Source organism: Dromiciops gliroides, chromosome 3 (genome assembly GCF_019393635.1).
Source record: "Dromiciops gliroides isolate mDroGli1 chromosome 3, mDroGli1.pri, whole genome shotgun sequence".
NCBI classification, from domain to species: Eukaryota; Metazoa; Chordata; class Mammalia; order Microbiotheria; family Microbiotheriidae; genus Dromiciops; species Dromiciops gliroides.
The window spans coordinates 214781649-214808070 of NC_057863.1; the positions used below are offsets into that span (position 1 = coordinate 214781649).

The 26422-nt window shown below is 37.3% G+C and overlaps 1 protein-coding gene across 2 annotated transcripts in view; it reads right to left on the reverse strand.

Moving 5' to 3' along the window:
* The window catches only part of PPEF1 (protein phosphatase with EF-hand domain 1), a 151802-nt gene that overhangs the window by 39554 nt on the left and 85826 nt on the right, over nt 1–26422 (reverse strand). For both annotated transcript variants that reach the window (XM_043996780.1, XM_043996781.1), the window contains exons 8-11: nt 21952–22118; nt 15792–15828; nt 12091–12240; nt 4813–4941 (exon numbers count right to left, since the gene is read on the reverse strand). In XM_043996780.1, the coding sequence (XP_043852715.1) occupies nt 4813–4941; nt 12091–12240; nt 15792–15828; nt 21952–22118 (483 nt within the window). The remainder of the gene's footprint in view (nt 1–4812; nt 4942–12090; nt 12241–15791; nt 15829–21951; nt 22119–26422) is intronic.

The window sequence follows — 26422 nt, forward strand, 5'->3', positions numbered from 1 at the left end:
TTCCCCAAACAAAAATATTAGAAAGGCCTGACTTACCCATTTTTGGGTCCACACCTGTGATTTCATCATGTGGGGGGAAGTCCCAGTATGTAAATTACCTCCACTATACAGATTGGCACCTTGCTTGTAGTTTTTAGTCTTAGAGAATGCTTGGGGAACTTAGAGGTTAAGTGATTTGCCCATGGTTACACAGTTATTATATGTCAGACTTGAATACTACTCCTTGCTGCCTGTTAGTTGAAAATAAAAATAAGAAGCAGAAGAAAGGGCTCTCCTTTCAATCCTCCTTTCCTTCCTGGAATGCAAGGCCTACTTGAATGTTATTTCTAAGAATGAATAGCTATTAACAAGACTTTTTTCTGAAAAACTTCAAACTGAAACTTGAAAATTATTTGTATTTGCTGATCTAGACTTTTTCCTTTGATTTTATAAACAAAAATCTACTTGAGCCCCAATTTAAATGAAACAAATACTACCCCAAAATCACCATGTTAATTTGTGATTATAAAGAGTCCAAAAGTATATTTTAGAGATGAGTAAAAGGTCTTGAAAAGCCACAACTAAATCCTGCTTTTTATGTCAACTTTTGCAAAACTTGAAGCTAACTATGAATTTTAAATGTGAATTTATGAAACACATAAATTAATGGCAAACAATTCATATTATAAAAAACATAGTGATTTATCTCAGGGCTCTCTTGGATTGCATATTTTCTTAATTCATACCTAATACAAGTCTCCCTAAAATAGGATTTGATTTATCCTTAATATACTCAATAAAATGAAGTAGATATAAATTTACTTTGGAGACAATCATTACTAAAGACCAAATTCATATAGAATGTGGGCTTCTAGGAATGCTAGACATAATGCCTGACATTATGTTTCAGTGGAGTAGCTAGATGTGTATTCTGAATGGTATGAAGGGACAAGGACATGAGACCCTAAAATAAACCCATTTCATTCCATTATTATATTATATCCCTTTGGGTTTTGATGGCTTTTTCAGAGATCCCTATTAAAAAATCTCATTACTCCCCCTGGGAAATATCATATTTCTGAATTATGCATTCTCATTATCTTGGAATTTTGAATTAGGGTGAGACTTAAGCCAGAACCGCCCCCAATGAATGGCTGAGGTTGAATGGATATGGAGCGTACAGAGGCTGAGAAATTTTGAAAGCAGGATGTTAGAAAAGTCCTAAGTGAATAATGATGTTGCTGAGAATTACTGAAGGGGCTGAGGCAAAGAGAAAAACCAAGTCAAGTGTTAAAAGCATTGAGGAAAGTGAGAAAGCATCTTAGAGGTTGGTAGATGGGGCTGAGTGCATCACATTTATTAAATTTTAATTTTGCTCCATGGCTAATTGTTCACTCCAGTATTTGATGGGATGATGTTTACCTTCATTGCTCAATGGGTGTAGGCATACATATCTTGACTGCAGTTTCCTAGTAAATGAAACCATGCCTGCATTTACAAAAGAGGTAGGTAGCATGGTCTCTGGACCAGGAGTCCATCCAACACTGTATTTGGGATCAGAAGATATGGACTCGGGGCAGCTAGGTGGCACAGTGGATAGAGCACTGGCCCTGGAGTCAGGAGTACCTGAGTTCAAATCTGGCCTCAGACACTTAACACTTACTAGCTGTGTGACCCTGGGCAAGTCACTTAACCCCAATTGCCTCACTAAAAAAAAAAAAAAAGGAAGAAGAAGATACGGACTTGGGGCAGCTAGGTGGCTCAGTGGATAGAGCACCAACCGTGGAATCAGGAGGACCTGAGTTCAAATCCTGCCTCAGACACTTGACACTTAGTAGCTGTGTGACCCTGGGAAAGTCACTTAACCCCAACTGCCTCACCAAAAGAAGAAGAAGAAGAAGAAGAAGAAGAAGAAGATGATATGGACTCATGTGTCAGCTCTGCCACTTAGTACTTGTATGCTCTTGGGCAAGTAAACTATACCTCTCTGAGCATTAGCCTCCTCAGCTCTGAAATAAGGGCTTTGGACTAGAGAACTGAAATTTCATATTGCAACTCCCAAAAGCAAAGCTTTTCATTTCACTAGAGGCCTGCCTCAGAGTAAAAGGATGCCTTCAAACAAGCAAACTTTTGGGAAGATAAGTGTGATTTAAGCACAGTTCACTGACTTGCAAAATGTGCCCTTCCCCCTCAGAACACTCACCAGTGTGCGTGGGCATAGGGGTTGGGGGAGGGGGGGGAGGGATTGCATTGCTAATCTTATTTGTACAGCTTCATCTCTGCCTCTTGCCTTCCTTGACTTCTTTCAAGTCCCAGCCAGACTCCCACATTGTCCAGGAAGCCTTTTCCAATCTCAAATCTAGTACCTTCCTTCTGTATTTATCTTGTGTACATAGTTGATTTCTTCATCGTCCCCACCATTAAATTGTAAGCTCCTCAAAAACGCGAACTTTGCCTCTTTTTTTTGTATCTCCAGAACTTAACACAGTGCCTGGCATATAGTAGGTGCTTAATAAATACTTGTCTGACTACCTTCAGATATAGTCTTAGAAAAATATTTTACTCTTATAGGTATGATTTTCCTTAGAGAAAAAAATCTTTAAAATAGCCAAATTGTCCAATTATTTATGTTAATTATTTTTTCAGAGCAGAAAAGAGTAATAATATCTTATTTGTATATACTATTTTGGGGATATGTGTAAGAGTTGTTAGTTCAAAGCAATGAAATCCAACCAAAAATCAGGTTGCTAAAAACAAAGGGAAGTAAAAGAAGTTATGGGGAGGTTCCCAATAACTTATCCTGCTAGGACAGGAGGTATTCTTTTGGGGACTCTGATACTTTACTCCTACTATTACTCATGCCCACGAGCAGCTGTTAATATAATGAACCTCTTCACTGATGCAGTAGTGGAAGGTTCAATCCAATACCCTTTCTAGAATATGCCAGTCTTCTGATCACACTGTTTAATGCTTGCAGGCATTCTGAGTTACTTCCATGTTCAATTCCTCAACCTATTTTCCCCATGCTATTAAGTACAGTAGAAAGTGAGCCAGATTTCAGCCAAAGGACCAAGTTCAATTCCACCCTCAAATACATAGTAGCTGTATGACCCTGGACCAGTCACTTAATCTCTCTGTGTCTCAGTCTCATCATTTGTAAAATGGGGAAAATAATAGTATCTGCATCACAGGGTTGCTGTGAGATTCAAATGAGATCATATATAAAAAGTGCTTTTTAAAATTTACAGTGATATATAAATGTTAGCTTCTGCTGCCTAGATTATAATCTTATCGCTGCCATTTACTGGTTGTGTGAATTTGGGTAAGTCACCAAATTGCTACAGGCTTAAGTTTCCTCTTCTGCAAGATGAAGAAGTTGGAGGAACTGCCCTCTGAGACCCCAGTGAAGCTCGAATTCTATGATTCTAAGTGCTTTATCTGACCTGGCAATTCACAGCACCAAGTCCAAGACCTCAGGGGCCACAAATTCATCTTTGCTGTGTCTACAATGTGGGTGACTAAAGGACCAGGTCCTGCATGATCAGGAAGGCCCAAAGAAGCTACCAGGTGAGGAAACTAAAGGAGGCATCTCACTGACAACAAAAACCTGTTCCCAAGTTTCAGGGTTTCTTATAGGGACTAGGGATTGGACCTATGATTTCACTGATATAGGGAACTCCCAGATGAGATGACTGTCTCCATTAATGTATGTTGGGACTTCCTCTTCAACTGGTAGTCTTGGTTGCCATGGGATATGAGAGGTTAAGTGACTTGTCCAGGTACAGTCAATATGTAAAAGAGGCAGATCTTCTTGACTGAAAAGTCTACTCTCTATCTATTATACCATGACTGCTTAGCCTGTGTATATATGAATACATACACATATATGTACCCAGAGTATATCTTGTATGTGCATATATATATACTTATAACACGTGTATGTACACATTTATATACATACATATACCTATATATGTATCTCTCTCTCTAGCTCTCTATCTACACCCACATACTATACACACATACTTATGATTACATTTATATAGGGAACTCCCAGATGAACCCTATCAATGTATAGTGCAGAGGAGCTGTTGAAAAGCCAGAACCTTCTGACCCTATCAAAGATTTGCTGACTCGCTCCTGGGGTCAAAACTCTCACAGTCAAATCAAGAATATAGTGTCCCTATCCTGGGTTGCCATAGGTGCCTCAATTATGGCTTTATCACAAAGCCTTAAAACCACAATCTTGTATCATCTTTTCTATACCACCAGAAGGTCCTGCTCCAAAATAAATCTTTTTTTTTTCTTTTTTGCGGGGCAGTGAGGGTTAAGTGACTTGCCCAGGGTTACACAGCTAGTAAGTGTCAAGTGTCTGAGGATGGATTTGAACTCAGGTCCTCTTGAATCCAGGGCCAATGCTTTATCCACTGTGCCACCTAGCTGCCCCAGGGAATCTTAATATTTAAACAATAACATATTATAATGCATCTAGCTTTACTATCAATCAAATGAAATTTATTTGGCATCCACTATGTGAAAGACACTTTGCTAAGCATTAGGAAGAATGTAGTTTTCTTCCCTAGCATACACATACCACCATGAAACTATATATATATATATATATGGCTCTCAGTATCTATACATGTGTAATTAAACCATTTCTTTTAGACGTCCAATCTTTTATTGTCCCTTGAAATAAGATCACAACAATTTATCTAAAAAGAAATCGTTATGTCTGTACCCATTCACCACAAGATAAAACGTCTTTTACATTTTGAGAACATTTACTGTTTTAAAGAATATTCACTGGATGCATATTGTGGGTTCACATACCTGGTCCCATTCATCCTTTGTAAGTTGCTCCATAGCCTTTATCGCTGGTGGGGGTAATTCACGAGAGATACGCCCACGTCTAAAATCATTTACTGACGGTGCTATTGGTGGCATTAGAACTGATCTCATCTATAAAATAAATTCATTCTCTCTGTAAACATACTCATCGGAAGACCAACTTAATTTCTTTTTTTCTGTTTAAATATAATTTTATTGATCTCTTTTATTTTTATGTTATTGCCACTTCCCTCTCCAGTGAGCCATTCCAAGGCAGGAGGAAGAGGAGGAGGCGAAGGAGGGAGAGAGGGAAGAGGAGGAAAAGGTAGAGGAAGAGGAGAAGGAAAGGAGGGAAGAGAAAAAAGAAGAAAAAAGGGAAAAGCAGTCCAGAAAAAAAACACCCCAACACATGGGTATTTCAGTATACATAATATTTCATGTCCATAGTCCCTCACCTTTTCCAATAAGGGGGGAAAGCACATTTTCTCAACTCTTCTTTGGAACCAAACTTGGTCATTATAGTTTCACCACATTTGCTTTCTCTATTTTTTTTTCCTTTCTGTCTACACTGTTGTAGCCATTGACTATAATGTTTTTGTGGTTCTGCTTACTTTACTTTGTATCAATTCATATAAATTTTCCCATGCTTCTCTGAAGTCTTGATATTTGTAATTTCTTTCTTTTCTTTTCTTGAAACTGTTTCCCTATCTCATATAAGCTGTAAGTGTGGCAGTCACTCATGGGCTGACTACATTTCTGATTGGCAGGAGAAGCTTTGTTCCATTCTGTTTCCAACCTGAAACAGTCCAGTTCTTCTTAAGCAGGCTGATGGTCCTCGGCTCCCAGAGGCTCACCATAATGAAGCCAGATTCAGTGTAGAGACCCAACTGACTTTAACCTTACCGCAGCTCAGAACTTCTGAGCTCAAGGGATTCAGCAGCCTCAGCTTCCCCATAGAAGGGATTATGGAGTGTGACACCAAGATTGGCCATATTTATCATTTCTTTTTTCTTTTTCTTTTTCTTTCTTTTTTTTTTTTGCAGGGCAATGGGGGTAAGTGACTTGCCCAGGGTCACACAGCTACTAAGTGTCAAGTGTCTGAGGCCAGATTTGAACTCAGGTACTCCTGAATCCAGGGCCGGTGCTTCATCCACTGCGCCACCTAGCCGCCCCCCATATTTATAATTTCTTACAGTGCAATAATCCATTATACTTACATGCCATGATTTATTCAGCATTTCCCAAAATGATGGACACCTCATGTTTTCAAGTCTCTGCTACTACAGGAAAAGCCCTGCTATGAATATTTTATTATACATAGGATCTGTCTCTGACCACTTTGGGGTAAGTACTTTTTAGTCACTTATTTTTAACATAATGCCAAACTGGTTACCAGAAGGGTTGGATAAATTGACAACTCCACTAACAGTTTGCCTACCTTCCTACAGTCTTTCTACATTGATTGTTTCTATCTTTCATCATCTTTGTCAATTTGCTCATTGAAATGAGACCTCAGAACTGTTTTGATTTGTATTTTTCTTACTATTAGTAATTTGGAGTATTGGAATTTTGAAATTCTAATTTGAAATTCTGGAATTCCAATTTGGAATTCTTTTTCAAAAACTATTCATATCTTTTGACTTCTTATCCATTGGAAATAGTTCTTGGTCTTATATGTCTGTTAACTTCCTCTTCATATATGATATCAAATGCTTATCAGAAATAGTTTATACAAAGGTCTTCCTCAATCAATGTTTTCCCTTCTTATCCTGTTTTGAATAGTTATCCGTCTTGTTTAGGAGGTTCTATGATGTTCTGGGTCTTAATGCAATCAGTATGGTTTCCTCTGTAACTAGAAGCATTTCTACCTCAAAGAGGAGTAAAAAGACTTTAGTGCCTCACAATTGTTCTTTTTTATTTCCTATTCCCCCACTGAATTTAAACAACATATAGATACTGTCTACATAAATACCATAACTTTCCATTTCCTCAATCCACTCAGTTCCTACGACCTGTTCCTCACCTCTACTTCAGACACACATAAAGGCAGTCATGCCCTTGTGGTCAATGCTAATTCATGGTCATTATCATCATTCACAAAGACACTATCTCCTTTTTCATGAATTCTAAAATTCCTTTATCTGATCATAATCTTTCATTATTCCATCTTTCCTATGTCTTACAACCCCTAACCCTGTTCTGCATCCTCATCATGACCTCCATTTCCTCTACTGCTCAATTCTTTCCCAGGCCATCATCTTCTGAACAGCCTACATTTGCTCAGCCCTGCTCGGCCAATTCAACTCTACTCCTTCATCCATTATTTGTCTGCCCTCTTGTCCTCACCACACCCCAATTTGGGATTATTCCCACAATCTATCTCTTTTGCTCTTATTCATGGGCTACTGAACAGAGCTGGAGAAAATCATGAAAATATGTTGACTGGTTCCACTACAAATTTTTGCTTTGAAATTTCAACTAGGCCCTCAGTGCAGCAAAGTAAACATTCCATTCCTTCCTATCTCTAAACAGATGATTCTCAGATCTATTTATCCAGTCCTAACATCTTTCCTGGGGCAGCTAGGTGATGCAGTCGGTAGAGTGCCAGGCCTGAAGTCTGAAAGACTCCTCTTCCTGAGCTCAAATCTGGTCTCAGACACTTCCTAGCTATGTGACCCTGGACAAGTCAACTAACTCTGTTTACTTCAGTTTCCTCATCTTTAAAATGAGCTGGAGAAGAAAGTGGCAAACCACTCCAATTTCTTTGCTAGGAAAACTTCCAACGGGATCATGAAGAATTGAACAAAACTAAAACAACTGAACAACAGTATCTCTCCTGAACTTCAGTCAGGAGTTACCAACTTCTTATTAAGACATATCAAACTGGTTGTTCCATTGACATCTCAAACTCACAATCTCCAAAACAGAACTTATTGTCTTTTCCCAAAAACATGCCTCCCTCCCAAACTTTTCTATCACATCATCTCATTAACCCAGACCTGCAACCTAAGTGTCATTCTCAATTCCTAATTTTCTCTCAGCCTACAAACCAAATCCAGTACCAAACCTTGTTTTTTCTACCTTTTTGACATATCTCATACATATTCCTTTCTTTCCATTCATACACCTTAGTTCAGACTCTTACCACTTCTCACTTGGTCTGATGCAATACACTGTTCTACCTGGTTTCCTGGCCTCAGGCCACTCCAATCCATCCTCTCAGCTGCCAAGGGGATTTTTTTCTAAAGCAAAAGTCTGACCACATTACTCCCTCGCCCACCTTATCTAAGGATAAGCTCCAGAGTCTTCCTGTTGCCTCCAGTATAAAATCCAAATTCCTCTTTGGCATTTAAAGTTCTTCATAACTATCGACTTGCTATCTAACAAGCCCTCTTAGATTTTACATTTAAGAGTTCTTCCTTAAATTCTAAAATACAGTTGAAGTAGGCTCTTTGCAGTTCCTCAAACAGGACCCTCCATCTTGGTGCCTGGCATGTCTGGAATGCTCTGCCTCCTCAACTTCACCTTTTAGTTTCTCTTACCTCTTTCCTAAATCTCACCTTCTGCAGGAGGCAGGATCTTAATTGTTTCATCTTTACCTTGGATACCAAAGGCTGTTTCTCTTTTTAATTTTAATACTAATGAAAAGCCTAGCTGAGATAATTATGTTCTATAAAGCCAAATAAAGCCAGAAAATTAAATGTGATACATTTTTGTTTAAATGATACTTTTTTTCATTTGTTTAATCAGTATTTATTAAGCACCTACTATAAACCGGCAGCTGTGTTATTAGGAAGGATCTTTTGTAGGGAATGGCACTTGGGCTGAAATTAGAAGGGAGCTAGAAATTCAAAGAGGAAGGAAGAAGTAAGGAAAAAGAGCATTCCAAGCATGTAAAACAGCCTATTTAAAGGGATGGGTGTAAAATGAACCATTGTTAGCAAGGAGAGTCTGACTGGAACATCAATCGTGTGAAGAGGAATGATGTAAAATAATACTTGAAAGACAAATTGGAACTGGAAAGAGCCAGATTACAAAGACCTTTAAATCCCAAACAAAAAGGTTTAGATTGTCTCCTGGAGGCAATAGGTCGTCATTGGTGTCTGGCCCTTCCCTGATTATGGGGTAGCTTACTGATTTTTTTCTCTAACGTTAGTAAGGACAGCTCTATGCCAGGCTTCTGCTCAAATAAATACACAATTGATAGCACTATTAATGGCAATAGTAGCTTAGTTCTATGTAGTACTGTATAGTCCAAAAAGTACTTTATATGCAGACCTATAGGTCTAGCCCTAATCTTTCTCTAAAGCTCCAATCCTCCATGATAACAACAGCAGCAGCAGCAGCAGTAGCAATCAACATTTATATAGACATGTATCATCACCAAATTCATTTTGTGTGTCTGAAATTGAATGTCCCTAGGCATCTCAAACTCAACATGGCCAAAACAATTCATTTTCTTTCTCCTGAAACCCTTCCCACTTTCAAACTTTTCTATTCCTATTATTCTGAAAGGCACCATCATCTTCCCAGTCACCAAGGCTCACAATTTCAGTGTCAAACTTTTCATTCTCACTCCACGTATGCAATCTTTTATAAAATCTTGTCATTTTTGCCTTCACAAGATTTTTTCTCATATATATTTATCTCACCTTCTGTCTACTCTTGTAGCCTCCACCCTAACACAACCCCTCGTCCCTCTTGTATGGACTATTGCAATAGCTTTCTACCTGGTCTCCCTCCTTTCCTTTCACCCCACTCCCCTCTATCCTCCATTAAACAACCAAAGTTATTTTCCTAAAGCCTATGTATAACCATTAATGACCAAGAAAATATTAGATGAAGAAATTAAAGCTATCTACAGCCATGTGAAAAAAAAATGTTCTCAACTGCTATTGATTGGAGAGATGCAAATCAAAACAACTCTGAGGTATCACTTCACACCTATCAGATTGGCTGATATGATAGAAAAGGAAAATGATAAATATTGGAGAAGATGTGGGAAAATTGGAACACTAATGCATTGTTGATAGAGTTGTGAATTGATCCAACCATTCATGCTAGAGAGCAATTTAGAACTATACCCAAAGGGCTATAAAACTTTGCATATCCTTTTATCCAGCAATACCACTACTAGGTCTGTATCCCAAAGAGATCATAAAAAAGGAAAAGGGACTCTCATGTACAAAAATATTTATAGCATTTCTTTTTGTGGTGGCAAAGAATTGGAAACTGATGGGATGCCCAACAATTGAGGAATGGCTGAATAAGTTGTGGTATATGAATGTAATGGAATACTATTGTACTATAAGAAACGAAGAGCAGGCAGATTTCAGAAAAACCTGGAAAGACTTACATGAACTGATGCTGAGTGAAGTGAGCAGAACCAGGAGAATATATTGTACACAGTAAGAGCAACATTGTATGATGATCAACTGTGGTAGACTTAGTTCTTCTCAGCAATAGTGATCAAAGACAATTCCAAAAGACTCATGATGGAAAATGCTATCCACATCTAGAGAAAGAACTATGGAGTCTTAAAGCAGATCTAAGCATACTATTTTCACTTTTTGTGTGTTTTCTGTTTTTTCTTTCTCTTGATTTTTACCTTTTGTTCTGATTCTTCTTTTACAACATGGCTAATGTGGAAATTTACTTAACATGATTGTACATGTATAACCTATATCAGAATGGTTGCTGTCTTGGAGAGGGGGGAGGGAAGGGAAGGAAGGAGGAAAATTTGGAACTCAAAATCTTAGAAAAATGAATGTTGAAAACTAGCTTTATGTGTAATTGGAAAAAATAAAATACTATTAAGTAAATACTATTAAGTAAAATACTATTAAATAAATACTATTAAGTAAAAAAACACTGTTATATTAACAAGTAAAAAGTATTAACTATAAACATTTTAGGATTTTGACCTGAGAGGGACATTAGACAACATCTAGTGACCACTTTCCCCAACTCCCCTCATTTTAAAGATTAGGAAATTAAACTGTAGACCAATATGGTTAACTAACTTGCCCAAGGTCATATGGACAAGTAAATAAATTCAAGCTCTATGACCAAAACTTTATGACTTACAAGAGTGTTTCACCTCCTTTGGAATAATAGTAAAATATATGCTTAAGGCAGCTAGGTGGCACAGTGGATAAAGCATCGGCCCTGAATTCAGGAGGACCTGAGTTCAAATCCGGCCTCAGATACTTGACACTTACTAGCTGTATGATCCTGGGCAAGTCACTTAACCCTCATTGCCTTGCCATATATATATATATATATATATATATACACATATATATATATATACACATATATATATATATATATATACACATATATATAAGTATATATGTATATATGCTTGAAAAGAATGATAGCAAAGGTGAGGAACCAGCCTCAGCTACAGAAAGTTGAGAAGCAAAATGTAAATGAATATATATGTGTGTGCGTATGTATATGTATACACATATATGAAAAATATGTTGACAAGTATATTATGTAGGATGAAAGGGAATGGGGTGTACTAGTAATGATACTATGCTTGAATATCCTGAAGCAAGTTATATTGTCTGACATGTTTATAGAATAGCTTGAAGCCTTTCAAGCAAGAGGCCCTCGACTATAAAGAATTATGAAATTGTAGAAGAATAGTTCATTAATGTTATAAAAGTATTACATATGTGTATATAATTGGGGGTTTTCTTTAAAGAATCAAATTTAGAGTTTCGACGACCAAAAAACTCTGTGAAGTTTCATTTGCAAAAGCACAATGGAGCATCTGAAACATTTTTTTCCCTGACTTCATAATAATGTAATCATTCAGAAGATAAAGGTCACAAAAAGAACTATCACTCTGGATCTGCTGAAGCTTTCCTTTTGTGTGGTTCCTGATCAAATGTCACACGCAGCCAGGCAGTTTGCTGAAACCACCATTATCCTCAACCATGTTTCACTGTGAAATTATTTTCTTGTTATTATTCATCCATAGGTAGTGAGTCACTCTATGTTTCATTAGAAGAGTTTCACTTTTTAGTTAGCTTTTGACTGAGCTTTTTAAGAATCAACCAATTCTAGGGGCAGCTAGGTGGCGCAGTGGATAAAGCACTGGCCTTGGATTCAGGAGGACCTGAGTTCAAATCCAGCCTCAGACACTTGACACTGGCTGTGTGACCCTGGGCAAGTCATTTAACCCTCATTGCTGCACAAAACAAAACAACAACAAAAAAGAATCAACCAATTCATGACAAACATTTCTCTGTGAACTCTATTACTCACCCGATTTCTTTTGATTTCTTCAAGCATACGCAAATCTGTATTGTCTGCTATTCCTCCATGTATGACCAGAATTTTCCCATCAATTATAGTGCCAAGTGGAAGCCAGGTATAAACTTCTTCCAGAGTGTGCAAAATTTTGGCACCATGTTGCTAGAAATAAAGTTTGAGTAAGTTTAGTCATTTTCTTAAGTGTGTTTAGAACTAGAGTACTTGTTTATATTCCGCAAAAGGGAAGACATTTGCATGGTTTTACTCACCAGTTAGAATTACATAGAAAAACAGGAATAAAAAAAATGGATTGTTTCAGGTTCATTAATTGGCCAATCAATAACTTCTCCATGACACAATAGGGTTAGGAGGTATAATGTGTAAAATGAAATCTAATAGCCAGCTCGCATTGTCTAAAGCTGGTTTGTTAATAATAATGCTTAACCTGAACTACATGATAACAGCAAACATTCACATAGTACTTTAAGGTCTGCAAAGCATTTTACATATATTGTCCTCACAACAACCCTGAAAGTTCTAGGTGCTATCATTATCCCCATTTTACAGATAAGGAAAGTCAGATTGAAAGAGGTTAAGTGACTTGCCCAGGTTTACAAATCAGGGAAAAGATTTAAACTCAGTTTCTTTCTGACTCCACAGCTAGTACTCTGTTCCCTACACTGCCTAGTTACTTCATACAATATCAAATACATCAATCCCCTGAACCATTAAAGGTTACCAATGATAACCCCAGGGCATATATAGTGCTGATTCAACTCAATTCCAAGATTCTAGCTATCTCTTGGGATCCTCAACTGCTGGAGGATTCTCTAGGACTAAAAGCAGGTGCAAACTTTTATCAGCTTTCAATGGATAGAGAATGAGTAAGCCAATGTGACAACAATGCCACTGCTACATCATGTTCCAGGCATCACCCCTACCTCCCATCATCTGGAAGAAGAAGAGAATATGCATTTCTTAAATGCTGACTGTGGGCCAGACACTATGATAAGCACTTTACAAATATTAGCTCATTTGATCTCTACCCTTGACATGAAAAGAAAGACGGAGACAGAAAAGGGAGAACTGTGAGATTTGGGTGGAAAATAAATTTTACTGACTTCAAAATTTTGCATAGAGCTGGTTTGAGTTATTGACATTGAACAGGAAAACACCCGTGAGGCCCTCTGTTATCTCTCCATAGTCTTTATGTGATAGCCAGTGATCCAGCTGATATTCTTGCCCCACATTCCACATCACAAGTCCTAGGGCACCTGATATTAGAAGTGAAGAATTCTCTCCTAGTCTCCATAGTTAGATAATCATGTTTATCCTAGCACCATTACTCTATAGGAAATGGACCCTCTATTCTTTCTTTTATTGCCTATGGGTATCATACTAGCTTAATCAGAGGTTCAACAGGATAGATGTAGCTATTCATTTTAAATTCTTCTCTATACTCACGTGGATTGAAATGTCTCATTTCATATACATATACATATATATATATACACACATATGTACATATATATATATATATACATATATTTGTATATCACTGTTGTAATTAAATACTGGGCTGTCAAAGGAAAAAAGGAGGAGTGACTTCTCTATCTTAACCAAGGCAAAATAAATAGAATTTCAACTAATAGAAAGGTATCCCTTATCTTTGTGCCTTTCTTCTTGTCCCCAACCCCAAATAAACTAATACAAAGATGATATGAACAACCACATTTAAAATCAAGAACCATGATTCTGCTATGCAGTTTGTGTACTGAAGAAAGAGCAACAGACTTGATGCCAGGAGATTTGGGTTCAAATCCTGGCTTCAACTTTATAGCTGTGTGATCACGCACAAGACACTTAACTTTTCTGAGATTGTTTCCTCATCCATAAAATAGCCTAATTCTACTTAAAGTACATATTTCAGAGGATTGCTGTGAGGGCAGTAATGAAAGAACAATTTAAGTATACCTTAAAGCACCATAAAAATGTGGCATTATTATTATTTCATGCTACCTGCATAAAATTTATATGTTACATTTATATGTTTTATAAATTTATATGTTATATTTACATGTTTTCAGTATATTGCTTTCTAGTTAATTTCTATCAGAACACTTTGGGAGGTAGAGTGGCACAGTGGAAAGAACCCTGACTTGGGAATCAGTGGAGCTGGGTTCAAATCCTGCCTCTGACATTGAGCAAGTCACTTAACCTCGATACTCCTCTGATAAATGAGGGGGGTTGATTACATAGCCTATGAGATTCCCCCCCTCACCTGTAGACCTACATTTTCCCCATTGTTATTAGTGACTAATAGCAAAAGAAAAAAATCATACATGAGAAGACTTCTTAGTTATTAAACATGTCTGCCTTGACTCAGTTGGCTAAATTAATTCCATTAATGAGTGACTCTAGCATAGCCTAGAATCTTGCCTCATTTCCTTACAGTTTCTAAGGTAATACAGGTCACTGAACAACAACAACAAAGTCTCTTCCATTGAGTGGATAAATGCTAGGTACACAATGAAATCATTCAGACTATCCCTAGATTTCAAGTTTGCCTATTTTAAATCATTTAGAAAAGCTAGGTGGCACAATGGATAAAGCACTACCCCTGAAGTTGGGAGGACCTGAGTTCAAATCTCACCAAAGACACTTGCTAGCTGTGTGACCCTGGGCAAGTCACTTAACCCCAATTTCCTTAAATATCCAGGGCCATCTCCAGTCATCCAGATATATATCTTGCTGCTGGACCCAGAAGTTCTGGAGGAGAGAGTGAGGTTGGAGACCTTGCATAACCCTCCCTCACTAAATCTAATTCACTGCAAGTCATGACATTACCCAGATATCCCCTTTGAGAATGAAGAACAAAAAAACAACAACAATTTTAAGTCATTTATGTAGAATTGACCATAACTAAAAGGAATCTGAGCAGATTTCCAAAAACTATATAGTCCACAGCAGGAAACTATAGGTTTGGGGTGGGAGTTGGGGGAATAGGGAGGTGCTATTAATGATGAGTTAATCTCTGCTTCCATTTGAAGGTTAGGACCTTCATTATAATGATAACAATAACATAATAATAATAATGTCAGTTAGTCATTTTTCAGTGTCCAACTCTTTGTGACCCCATTTGGGGTTTTCTTGGCAAAAATACTGGAGTGGTTTGCATTTTCCTTCTCCAGCTAATTTTACAGATGAAAAAACTAAGGCAAACAGGGTTTAGTGACTTGCCCAGGGTCACACAGCTACAATGTGTCTGAGGCCAGGTTTGAACTCAGGAAAAAGAGTCTCTCTGACTCCAGGCCCAGTGCTCTATCCACTACACCATCTCACTGCCCAGTGATGATAATGATAGCTAGCACTTATAAAGTTTGAAAAGTGCTTTACAAATTTTATCTCATTTTATCCTCACAATACTCCTGGGAGGTAGGTGTTATTATTATCCCCATTTTACAGGTGAAGAAACTGAGGTTGAGAAAGGTCAAGAGTATTGCCCAGAAACACAGAGCTACTGTCTGAGGGTAGATTTGAATTTCTTCCTTCTTTGCTAATTCCAGGGCTAATGCTCTAACTGTGCCACCTTGCTACCCCTAAGATATAGGATATAAGCTATAATGGCTGGCTAATTGTAGCTCCACATATGTTTGTTATTTTATTCTTGATTAATGCATGAAACCAAAGGAAATTAGGGGGAAAATTCTTACCTTATATTTTTGCATAATTTCTTTTGTGAAGCCATACCTAAAAATAGTAATAGGAATATAAACAATTTAACTAACTGTTAATTAATTCAGAGGCATGCTGAAAATTATATCCCAACAATTAAGAAGAAACAAAGTTTTGCTTAAAACCATTTTTATTAACTATTTATTGAGCATTTACTACAAGTAGAACACTTCCTCTAAGTACTATGTATGAAGCAAAAGTAGGCCAATATATAGTCCCTGCCCTCAGGGATTTCCAAATCTTGTTGTATTTGAACAATTAGAAAATAATATGACAGTGTCTAATTAAATGACATGCTGTATAGTCCAATAGAACTTCATCAGAATTTGAGAGAAGGGAGCTAGAGTGGATGGGTACAAACAAGAAAATCTCCATTTCTATTCTAGATTTTGTAATTAATGGATAATCCAAAAATTGACTGAGGGACAATAAATAAATTTATAATATTTTGGAGTTAGAAGACACTCCATAGGCCATCTTGTCTAAACCGTAACTGAAGCATGAATTGGACCCCATGCCCCACAGTATCCCAACAGATGGCCACTAAATATCTACCTGAAGAACTGGAGTGACAATGAACTAGTTACCTCCTAAGACAGTCCATTCCATTTTGGGTCAGTTCTAAAGTTTGGGTTTTTTTAATGTTGAACCAAAATCTTCCTCCGTATAACTTCATGGATATGCCATGATCTCTGGATAATCAGAATTTTGATTACTCCAAGGGTAATGAATGGATAGAGAAATGGTGGTTGTAAGAAGATTGTGCCATATTACCACTAACCACTTGTAAGAAGTGGCATGTCAAATCAAAAAAGGAAAGTGTGGAAAGTAAAATGTAACAGATAGGGCAAGTATTTCTGTGATGTCATATAACATCACATAGAGAATACTGGCAACAAAAAAGATGGGATTTTGCAATTAGAGTGTAACTGAATCGTTGAAAACACTGCATCATTTCCAAAATGCAATTCAGCATACTATTTTCTTCCTATTCAGTTCTTGGCCCAGCTTATTGTTAATTGTAGTGATTGTCCAAAATATCTATACTTATAGTTGACAATAATAATAATAATAATATAAGATTTGCATAGCACTTTAAGGTTTACATGGGTTAAGTGAATTGCCCAGGGTCACACTACTTATTAAATGACTAAGGCTAGATATACACCCAGGTGTTCCTGACTCCAAGTTCTACACTCTAATTATTCCACCTAGAAGAAGATCTCTGAAATTGAGTTTTATCAAAGATTTATAGAAAGATATGGAAATCACTTTTCCTTGTCCCTTTCAGTTTTTACAAGTTTGAACTCACGTTAATATTAGTTTTCTTCATCAGTGACACTTTAGGGTACTGCTGTTAGAACATGTGCCATTGTTTTAATTTTTTAAACAGTATTTGATGATCTGAGTTTCTTATGCAGTCCATTAGGCCTTCTAGCCAAGTCTACTTCTCTCCTCATCTGAATCATTTGAAAATGCATTATTGTGATTTTTGATCATACCTTTGAGCCAACTTTTCTTTTAGATTCTCAGGCCACATTTTCTCTAAACTTATGAAATCTACTCTCCTAAAGTCTAGGATATATGTCAGGTTATATTCTTTGTGGGTTTCTTCCATGTTCTCCCTCGACTGTAGCCCTGATTCATAGGGTCATGAGAAGTGAGGGTTCAGAATTCTACTACAATCTAGCCTTGTAATTCCTTAACCTTCCCAATTCCAATACCTCTTTATTCTGCTCCATTTTAGTCACACACCAATATAATTCTACCTATTGCTTAGTAGACCCCATTTTCTAATGTCTCTGTTCCCTTCCAGGCTTCTGAACCTGACTGGAGAAAATAATAACATTAAATTGATTTCAGCTACTATGGAACTTCAGATGAGCTTTGCTTTTCCTTGACAGACCTTCTACTCTGCCATTATCACTTCCTTATCTATTTCCCTACAAACAATATTTCAAGCATTTTCTTCTTTCCTCTTGCTCCCAATTACACCTCTATTGCTTCCTCAAATTCCCTTTTCCAACCCTCAAAATTTCACAGTGCTATTATTCACTCTCCCTTCCTTCTAATTACAGAAGTAATCCCAAATGCTTCACAAAAGCTAGTCCCTGTACCTCCACCTTGATCCCATGCCCTCTGAAAACTCCAAGATCTGTCTTCACCAGTCTGTCCCTCTTGTTTAATATATTTTCAGGGCCACTAGGTGGCACAGTGGATAAAGCACCAGCCCTGGATTCCAGAGGACCTCAATTCAAATCCAGCCTCAGACACTTGACACTTACTAGCTGTGTTTATCCTGGACAAGTCATTTAACTCTCATTGCCCCACAAACAAACAAACAAACAAACAAAAAACTTGTTTATATATTTTCAATCCTTCCACCTGCCCAAGTGATCCTATCTGCCCCAACAGATTGTTCCCTCTGCCATCTCTACTCTATTATTTATCTTCAATCTCTCCTTTTCTCTTGGCTACTCCCCTACCGCCTACAGATATAATCATATCACTCCTATCTTATCATCCTACATCTCTTCTGCCCTTTATGGCCAAAGTCCTTGAAAAGGGCAATCTACAGTAGACACCTCCACTTTCTCTCCTCTCATTCACTTCTTAACATTCTACAATATGGCTTCCAACATCATCATTCAACTAATACAACTGTCTTCAAAGTTACCGATAATCTCTTAATATCCAGATCCAATGGCATTTTCTTAATCTTCATCCTTACTGACTTCTCTGCAGCATTGGCAGCACTCTTGATCACCCTCTCCAGCTGGATAATCTCTCCTCTCTGTATTTTTATGACACTGCTCTTTCCTGGTTCTCCTACTAGCTGTCAGGCCATTATTGCTCAGTCATCTCTGCTGGTTTTCAACCATGTTAAGCCCACTAATTGTAAGTATTTCCTAGAGTTCTGTCCCTGGGCCTTCTTTCTCTTTTTGTTCTATGCTATCTCACATGTCAATCTTATTGGTTCCCATGGGTTTAATCATCATATCTATGTATGTTATTCCCAGATCTATATATCCAACCATAGTCCCTCTCCTGATCTATAGAACCTCATTATCCACTGTAGTATAGAAAATTTCAAATTGGATGTGGTATAGGCAACTCAAACTGAACATGTCCAAAAATGAACTTGTTTCTATGTAAACTCCCCCTCTTCCAAACGGTTCCTTATGATTTTATAAGGTAATTTCATTCTCCCAGTAACTCAGGCTCATAGCCTTGGTGTCATCTCTTCACTCTCATTCACTTCTATATCCAATCTGTTGCCAAATCTTGTTATTTCTATGTTAACAACATCTCTTGTATAAATCCTCATCTCACATCTCACATAGTCGCTATCACACTTTAGGTTATCATTACCTCTTTCTTAGATTTATAGGAGCTTCCTATTCGGTCTCCTTGCCTTAAGCTTCTCCTTACATGAATCCATCCTCCACTTAGCTTGCTAAAATGATTTTCCTAATGTGTAAGGATGCCCATGTCACTTCCCTCATTTAATAAACTCCAGTGGCTTTGTAATCATTCTAGATTCTAGTAAGGGCTCTTTCTGATAGCATAATGTGCTCCTTTATGAATTTCTAGAAGTAGGTAGAAATTTTTAGGTTTGAAAAGTCTCAAAACTTCTCAACATCTTGTATACACATTTCAGGTCAATGGCAGAGCTCACAATTGGTTATATGAGGCTCTGTAACCATAAACAACACAATGAAGTCTCTTCCCACCCCTAGTAACTATCAATGGATGTCCCCCTCTTGGCCCCTGTGATTCCTCCTTATAATTCCATGGGCCAAAGAAAATGACTTCTTTCTCAAAGGGGGCACTTCTACTCTCCTTGGGAATATCCTAATACCTATTACGTAGTTCTGAGATCTAGAAGAGAACTTAGAGGCCAACTCTCTCATTTAACAAATGAGGAAAACGAAACTGAAAGATCAAGTGACTTGCCCAAAGTCACACACAGTCATAGGTAGGATAGTCAGGATTTGAATCTAAGTGTTCTGACTCCAAACCCAGAATTTTTTCCACAGTACCAAACTTCTTCTTCCATTTCTCCTTTGTTTTGCATTCCCTGTTTTTGCATACACTATAACTTTCCAGATAAATTTTGGTTTTCTCTCTACCTCTTACATCTTTCTTTTCTTAGTTTTGCATCTAGACCATTTTTTCTAACCTATCAATTAAGAGCTTATCTTCTGTGATAAATCAAAGGGCACATTGTTAAGGTGCTCCTGAATATGATTTTTATAGAAAAAAATGCCCCATCTAATCTTACTGCTCTACCAGCAAAAAGCCGGTCCTTCATTTTCCCTCTATAGAGTTCATGTAACAAAATACAATGCCTTAGGTGAAAGTCCCAAGCACCTTAATAGTAGAATGGAATTGACCAGAAGAGGTCATAATAAAAAAAAATTCACCATCAATTATCCTCAGTTTTATAGAACTCATTTAAAATGCTAAGGTGTTATAGAGCTCTCAAAGTGTGGTCCAGCTACCCTTGTGGGTCCTCTAAACACTTTCATGGAGCCCACATGGTAAAAATTATTTTTATTATCATTCTGACATTTTAAATTCTAATGTGGTAAATATTGATAGATATAACCAGGGCTATACCTGGAGGTAGCTTGAACTGGCTTGCAAGAGTCAATTATTAAATTTTCAATTATTAAATTTTAAAATGTCAGCATTTATGCTCCAGAAATTGTCCAATGATACAAATTGGGACTTGATTTATTTTTTGTTGTTGATTGCCTAGACTTTAAAAGTGATAAAGAAAATATTAGTAATGCAGATTAAACTTTAAAATGTGTCACCCATTTTGGGAAAGCTGGTTGTTGAACCAGCCCTATCAGCACTCCTTGGATGTAATACACTTAAACAAATGCTCTTTGGGGCCTCAATAATTTTTAAGAGCATAAAGGGGAGCTGAAACCAAAAAGTTTGAGAACTGCTGGGAGAGGAATAGCACCTACCCTATAAATGCACCATGTAACAAGTTCTTGGTATATGGAATTTTTTTTGATACAAGATTTGACCAATGACAGGGCCACTGAAATCTAATAAAGTGGATTCTTAAAGGTTGTTCAAGTATCACTGAGATGCTTTGAGTATTAACCCAACAAAAGGGCCAACATAAATCATCTAAGGAGCAGTTAAGCAGAGAGCAGCTCAATCCCAAAAGCTGACTGCTAATGGATGAATTATACGCCCCAAACAACCCATTGAAACTACTTGCTAAGGGACTGAGGGACTATGATCTTCAATCTATGATTGAATGTTGATTCAATTATATATCCAAATACATGTAAGGAGCCGTGCTCCAACAAGGCAGCCCAGAGTGCCCATTCTGTTACTATTTTATTCTTTGATTTTGTGGCATTGACTTCCCCAGAGTAATCATAGAGTATAAACATAATATAAAGGAATGGTATCATGAGGATTTCCCTCCTCACCCTTTATGAGCATCCAGGCCCTAGGGACACTTTGCCTTTTCTGTGGAGACCAAGATAGGAGATGTCATATTCTAATGTCCCCAGGAGAGACTAATATGTCTGGGGGAAGCCCTGCATTAGATCTATGAGCCCCAAAGTGAGAAGTTCATTTGAGAGACCTCCCAAATTCTAATCCAGATGGTTTAAACTGGGTTATGGGTTACATATGCAAATGAGTTTAAAGTGAGTCTCAAATATATATTTAAAAACTAAGCCAAAGGTGATTATCATATTATAATTTTTTTTCTTAAGCTAATAACAAGACACTGATAGCTAAGTAAATGTTTGAGGTACAAAAATCAGAAACTGAAATGGTTCTACCCTACTTTTATCCCATCCTCTCAGCCTGGACCAGAGTGTGACCTGGCATGCCCCCTGTTTATACAAGATATTTATTTTGGGTTCCCTTTGGCAAGCCATTGAACTTCCCTACACATCAATTTCCTTATCTAGAAAATGAAGAGGTGGGACAAGTTCACTTCTGAAGTCCCTTCCATCTCTTGGGCATGTTTTAGAAGGTCTAAATTTCAGGACTTTTTACAATGTGAAGTATATGCATGAGAGAAAATTAAAAGAACACTTTCATAGAAAGGGTACAAAATAAAGCAGAGAAAAACCTAAAGTCAGTCAACATTACCTCATGTTCATTAGATAATCCTCATGATTCCCTCTGTTCAAGTACACATCATTGGGATAGACAAGAAGAAATGAAAACAGGACCATCAGTACCTCCATGGAATTTTGCCCTCTATCTACAAAATCGCCATTGAAAATGTATCTGTTATTCCCTGAGGGAAGACCATTCTGTAGAAGGAGGAAGAAGAAGAGAATCTACCAATGACATGAATTATAATCATATATTATAATAAATCTTTAGCTAGAGTAGATCATTAAGATAAAATAGATCATTTTGACTCCATAAAATGAAAGGGAATTTGCATTAATAAAATCAATGAAAACAAAATTAGAAGATAAGTTATAGTGGGGAAATATTTGCATCAAATGTCACCAACAAATTCTGATATTCAAAATAAATTAATTCATGAGCCATATCTCATTGTTTTGGAGGGTTGTTTTTACACCAAATATATTATTACTGAGTTTGATCAGACACCTTATTTACCAGACTTAGGTATAAATTGATTTTGGCTATTTCAAGAAATCATATCTGTTCTCAAAGGATAAAAATTTAGCAGCAATGAAAATATTCAATCAATTAAATAACTGTCATCTATCTCAGTAATACCATTAGATCATGTAGGTTCGAATGTTATCTCTATGTTGGTGACTCTGAAATCTAAATATCCAGCTATATAATCTCTCTCCTGAACTCTAATTCCACATTCCCCAGCTGCCCTGTTAGACCTTTTGAACTGGATGTCCCCCAGGCATCTAAAACTCAACAGGTCTAGAACAGAATTCATCTTTTTCCCCAAGCCACAACTCTTCTAAGCTTCATTTCTTTTTAAAAATTATTGGGGGCGGGGCAGCTAGGTGGCACAGTGGATAAAGCACTGGCCCTGGATTCAGGAGGACCTGAGTTCAAATCCAGCCTCAGACACTTGACACTTACTAGCTGTGTGACTCTGGGCAAGTCACTTATTGCCCCCCCCCAAAAAAGTATATTTATGGTGCAGCTAGGTGGCGCAGTGGATAGAGCACTGGCCCTGGAGTCAGGGGTACCTGAGTTCAAATCCGGCCTCAGACACTTAACTTTACTAGCTGTGTGACCCTGGGCAAGTCACTTAACCCCAATTGCCTCACAAAAAGAAAAATTATTGATATCTTTTCTTTTGTATATGAGAAGTTTCCTTTGTATCTCTCTCCTTCTTCCCTCCCAGAGAGGCATCCCTTGTAACAAAGAATTGGTTTTTTTTAAAAAGAAAAAGAAAGGAAAAAATTAGCAAAACCAATCAATACCTATGCAATGTTCCATACTCATAGACCCCATCTTCCCTCTGCAAAATAGTAAGGGAAGTGTCTTCTCACTTCTCCTCCCAAATGGTCTTAATTTCTGTCAATGATACCACCATCCCTCTAGTCACCTAAGCTCACCACTTTGGAGTCATCTTCAACTCCTCACTTTTCCTCAATCTCTTTAACAATTTAGTAATTGCTAAGCTATCTATTATTATCTCCACAATATCTCTCCCATTTGCCCCCTTTTATCTAGCTCCACAGTCACCACCCTTACCACATCTAACTTGAATGACAGCAATAACCTAATTGGTCTCCCTGTCTTAAGCGTCTCCCCTCTCCCATCCAAGCTCCATATGGCTGCTGAAGTAATTTTCCTAAAACATCAGTTTTGCCATAATACTGCCCTGTGATATCCTGGTAAGCTGCCTTAAAAAAATGAACCTGAACTATGTTGTCATGAATTCCATTCCAGTTACATAGCACACCATCCAAGTGAGTGAATAACTGTCTGGGCTGGTCTACATAGCCCAAAGATATCTAGTTTGATAAGCTTTAAAATAGTTCTTTAGCTTAAAGAGAACTGTTATTTCACAATAATAACTAAAATATTCTAAATGCCCTTTTGAGGGGTATGGCTAATTGAAAGAACTTATATAGACCTGGAAGAGAGAGGAGAAGAATATTTTTCCAGTTGAAAAATATTGAAGATCGACAGTCAAGTAGTGAGTAGAGAAGCAGCTTTCTATGGTGCAGATGTCCCAAACAGACTCATACTATTACAGCCTGCAGTCTAGAGTTGTGATTTATACTAAGCACCTAAGTTTTCCTCATTCGTGCATTTCCGTGCCAGGTTCCTAAAAGTGTATGCTGACTCTCCACCGAAACTAATGAATACATTCACAGGCAAGTACTATCCAAATGTATACGTGTGTTGTATTTCATCATTTAGTTATTTGATTTTTCTATATTAACATGTATAACATTGTTACATCTTTAGCCTTATTAAGAAGTAAATGATTATGTTTCAGATTTTAAAATGTCATTACTACGAATAGCAGGTTGAGTAAAGATATACTGTGTAGATGCATTCTCTTGTAAAAATAAAAATCACACTAGGCAGATGCTCAAGAGTTATCATAGTGAGTAGGGGAAGTATATATTCCTGTGACAAGGTTATTCTCAGGACCCTAAGAGGGTTTGAATGTAATCAAGTGGTGGTGGTCTACATCTAGGAACTTCCACCTATGGCACTGAGAGCAGATTATAGGAGTGATCCAAGCCCACAGAAAGAGGCAGATGTTTCACACACCCAGGTGAAAGGCATGAGGCTCCAAGTGGGTCATTGTCTGTAGCACTCTATATTAAAATGTTATACTGTGGAGACATTGGAATAGACTGGCATACCACATTCATTGTGGTACGTTTGTACCCCTTTGGAGCTTATCTTCATATACAGTGTAAGATAACCTAATTTCTACCAGAGTGCTTTCCAGTTTTCTCAGCAGTTTTTGTAAATCTTTACTCCAAGGTCTTTACTTTTAACAACTGATGGGCATCTCCTCAATTTCCAATTCTTTGCCACCAGAAAAGAACTGCTATAAATAATTTTGTACACATAAGTCCTTTTCCTTTTTTGTTTTTTTATCTCTTTTGGATACAGACCTAGTATTGGTCAAAGGGTTTGCATGGTTTTATAAATCTTTGGTCATAATCCCAAATTGCTCTACAGAATGGTTGAATCAGTTCACCACTCCACCAACAGCGAAATAATGTCTCATTTTTCCCATATCACCTCCAATATTTGTCATTTTCTTCTTCTGTCCTATTAGTCGATCTAATAAATATGAGGTAGTACCTCAGAATTGTTTTGATTTGCATCTCTCCAAATAATAGTGATTTAGAACATTTTTCATATGGCTATATATAGTTTGTTTTGTTTTGTTTTGTTTTTAAGTGAGGCAATTGGGGTTAAGTGACTTGCCCAGGGCCATACAGCCAGTAAGTGTTAAGTGTCTGAGGCCGGATTTGAACTCAGGTACTCCTGACTCCAGGGCCAGTGCTCTATCCACTGCGCCACCTAGCTGCCCCTTATATATAGTTTTGATTACTTCATCTGAAAAGTATTCGTATCTTTTGATCATTTTTCAATTGAGGAATGGCTAGTTTTTTTTTTCAATTGTATGGGAAATAATGCTATTTATATGTCTGGTGCTGAGAAATGACACAAAGTATTTTCCTATGAATAAAACATATGAGCTTTTGATTTTTGGACTTTGTGATAGCTATTTTAAATGCTCAGTCACCCTTTTTATTTAATTCCAGGCTCAAGAATATGTTATGGATGTCTGTGTTTGTCAGAAGTTTAACTGCTGTCTAATTAGTACATCATTGCCATTAACCTTTGTACCACAAGGTAAAGTTTACAAAACACTTTATGCCTACTGACTTCAGTCACATGACACCTGTGCTATCAAGGTGTATGTTATTATATAGTGATATAAGAAATGAAACCAAAAAATCAATCACTGAATCTGGCTGTCCAATACAGTTGTGGGCTACAATTACTATGCATGGGCCACATCACAAGATTTCATTAATCTTCTTTTTGTAGTTCTGTGTGTGTGTGTGTGTGTGTGTGTGTGTGTCTGTATTATCCATTAGGATAAGTATATACTGGACACAGAGAAGTTTTAGAAGGATTATAATTTTGAATTTGATGGGTATGGAGAGAGAAGCCTCCAATGGGAAGTATGCTGCATAAAAGCAATGAATACGTAGTACATTCTGATTATTTCAAAATTGCATATTTGCCTGGGAGCTCATTCTTTGATTCATAGTGCCGCCTACTGAGTGGCTGAGACAATTGGCCATTAGTGTAGTAAAGTGTAGTCAAGGATAAGGGAGAAATTTTAGGGTATCTCAATAAGTGGGAATTTTCATAGGCAAAGGTAGTTGTATATGTTAGTAGTAGCCACTCATAGGCAAAAGAGACAGTGCCTGGGTCAGGACATAGACAAAAGAAAGAATGGGAGTTTCCATGTGTATTTAGAGGAGGTATACTATAGAGAAAGTGGAGTTGGACTTAAAAAGCAACCTAGCCTACTCCTTCAGGTTACAAGCTAAGTGATGAAAAAAGCTCATGCCAAACATTGGTAAAATACATCTTTCAAGTTACTCTGTACCCCTGG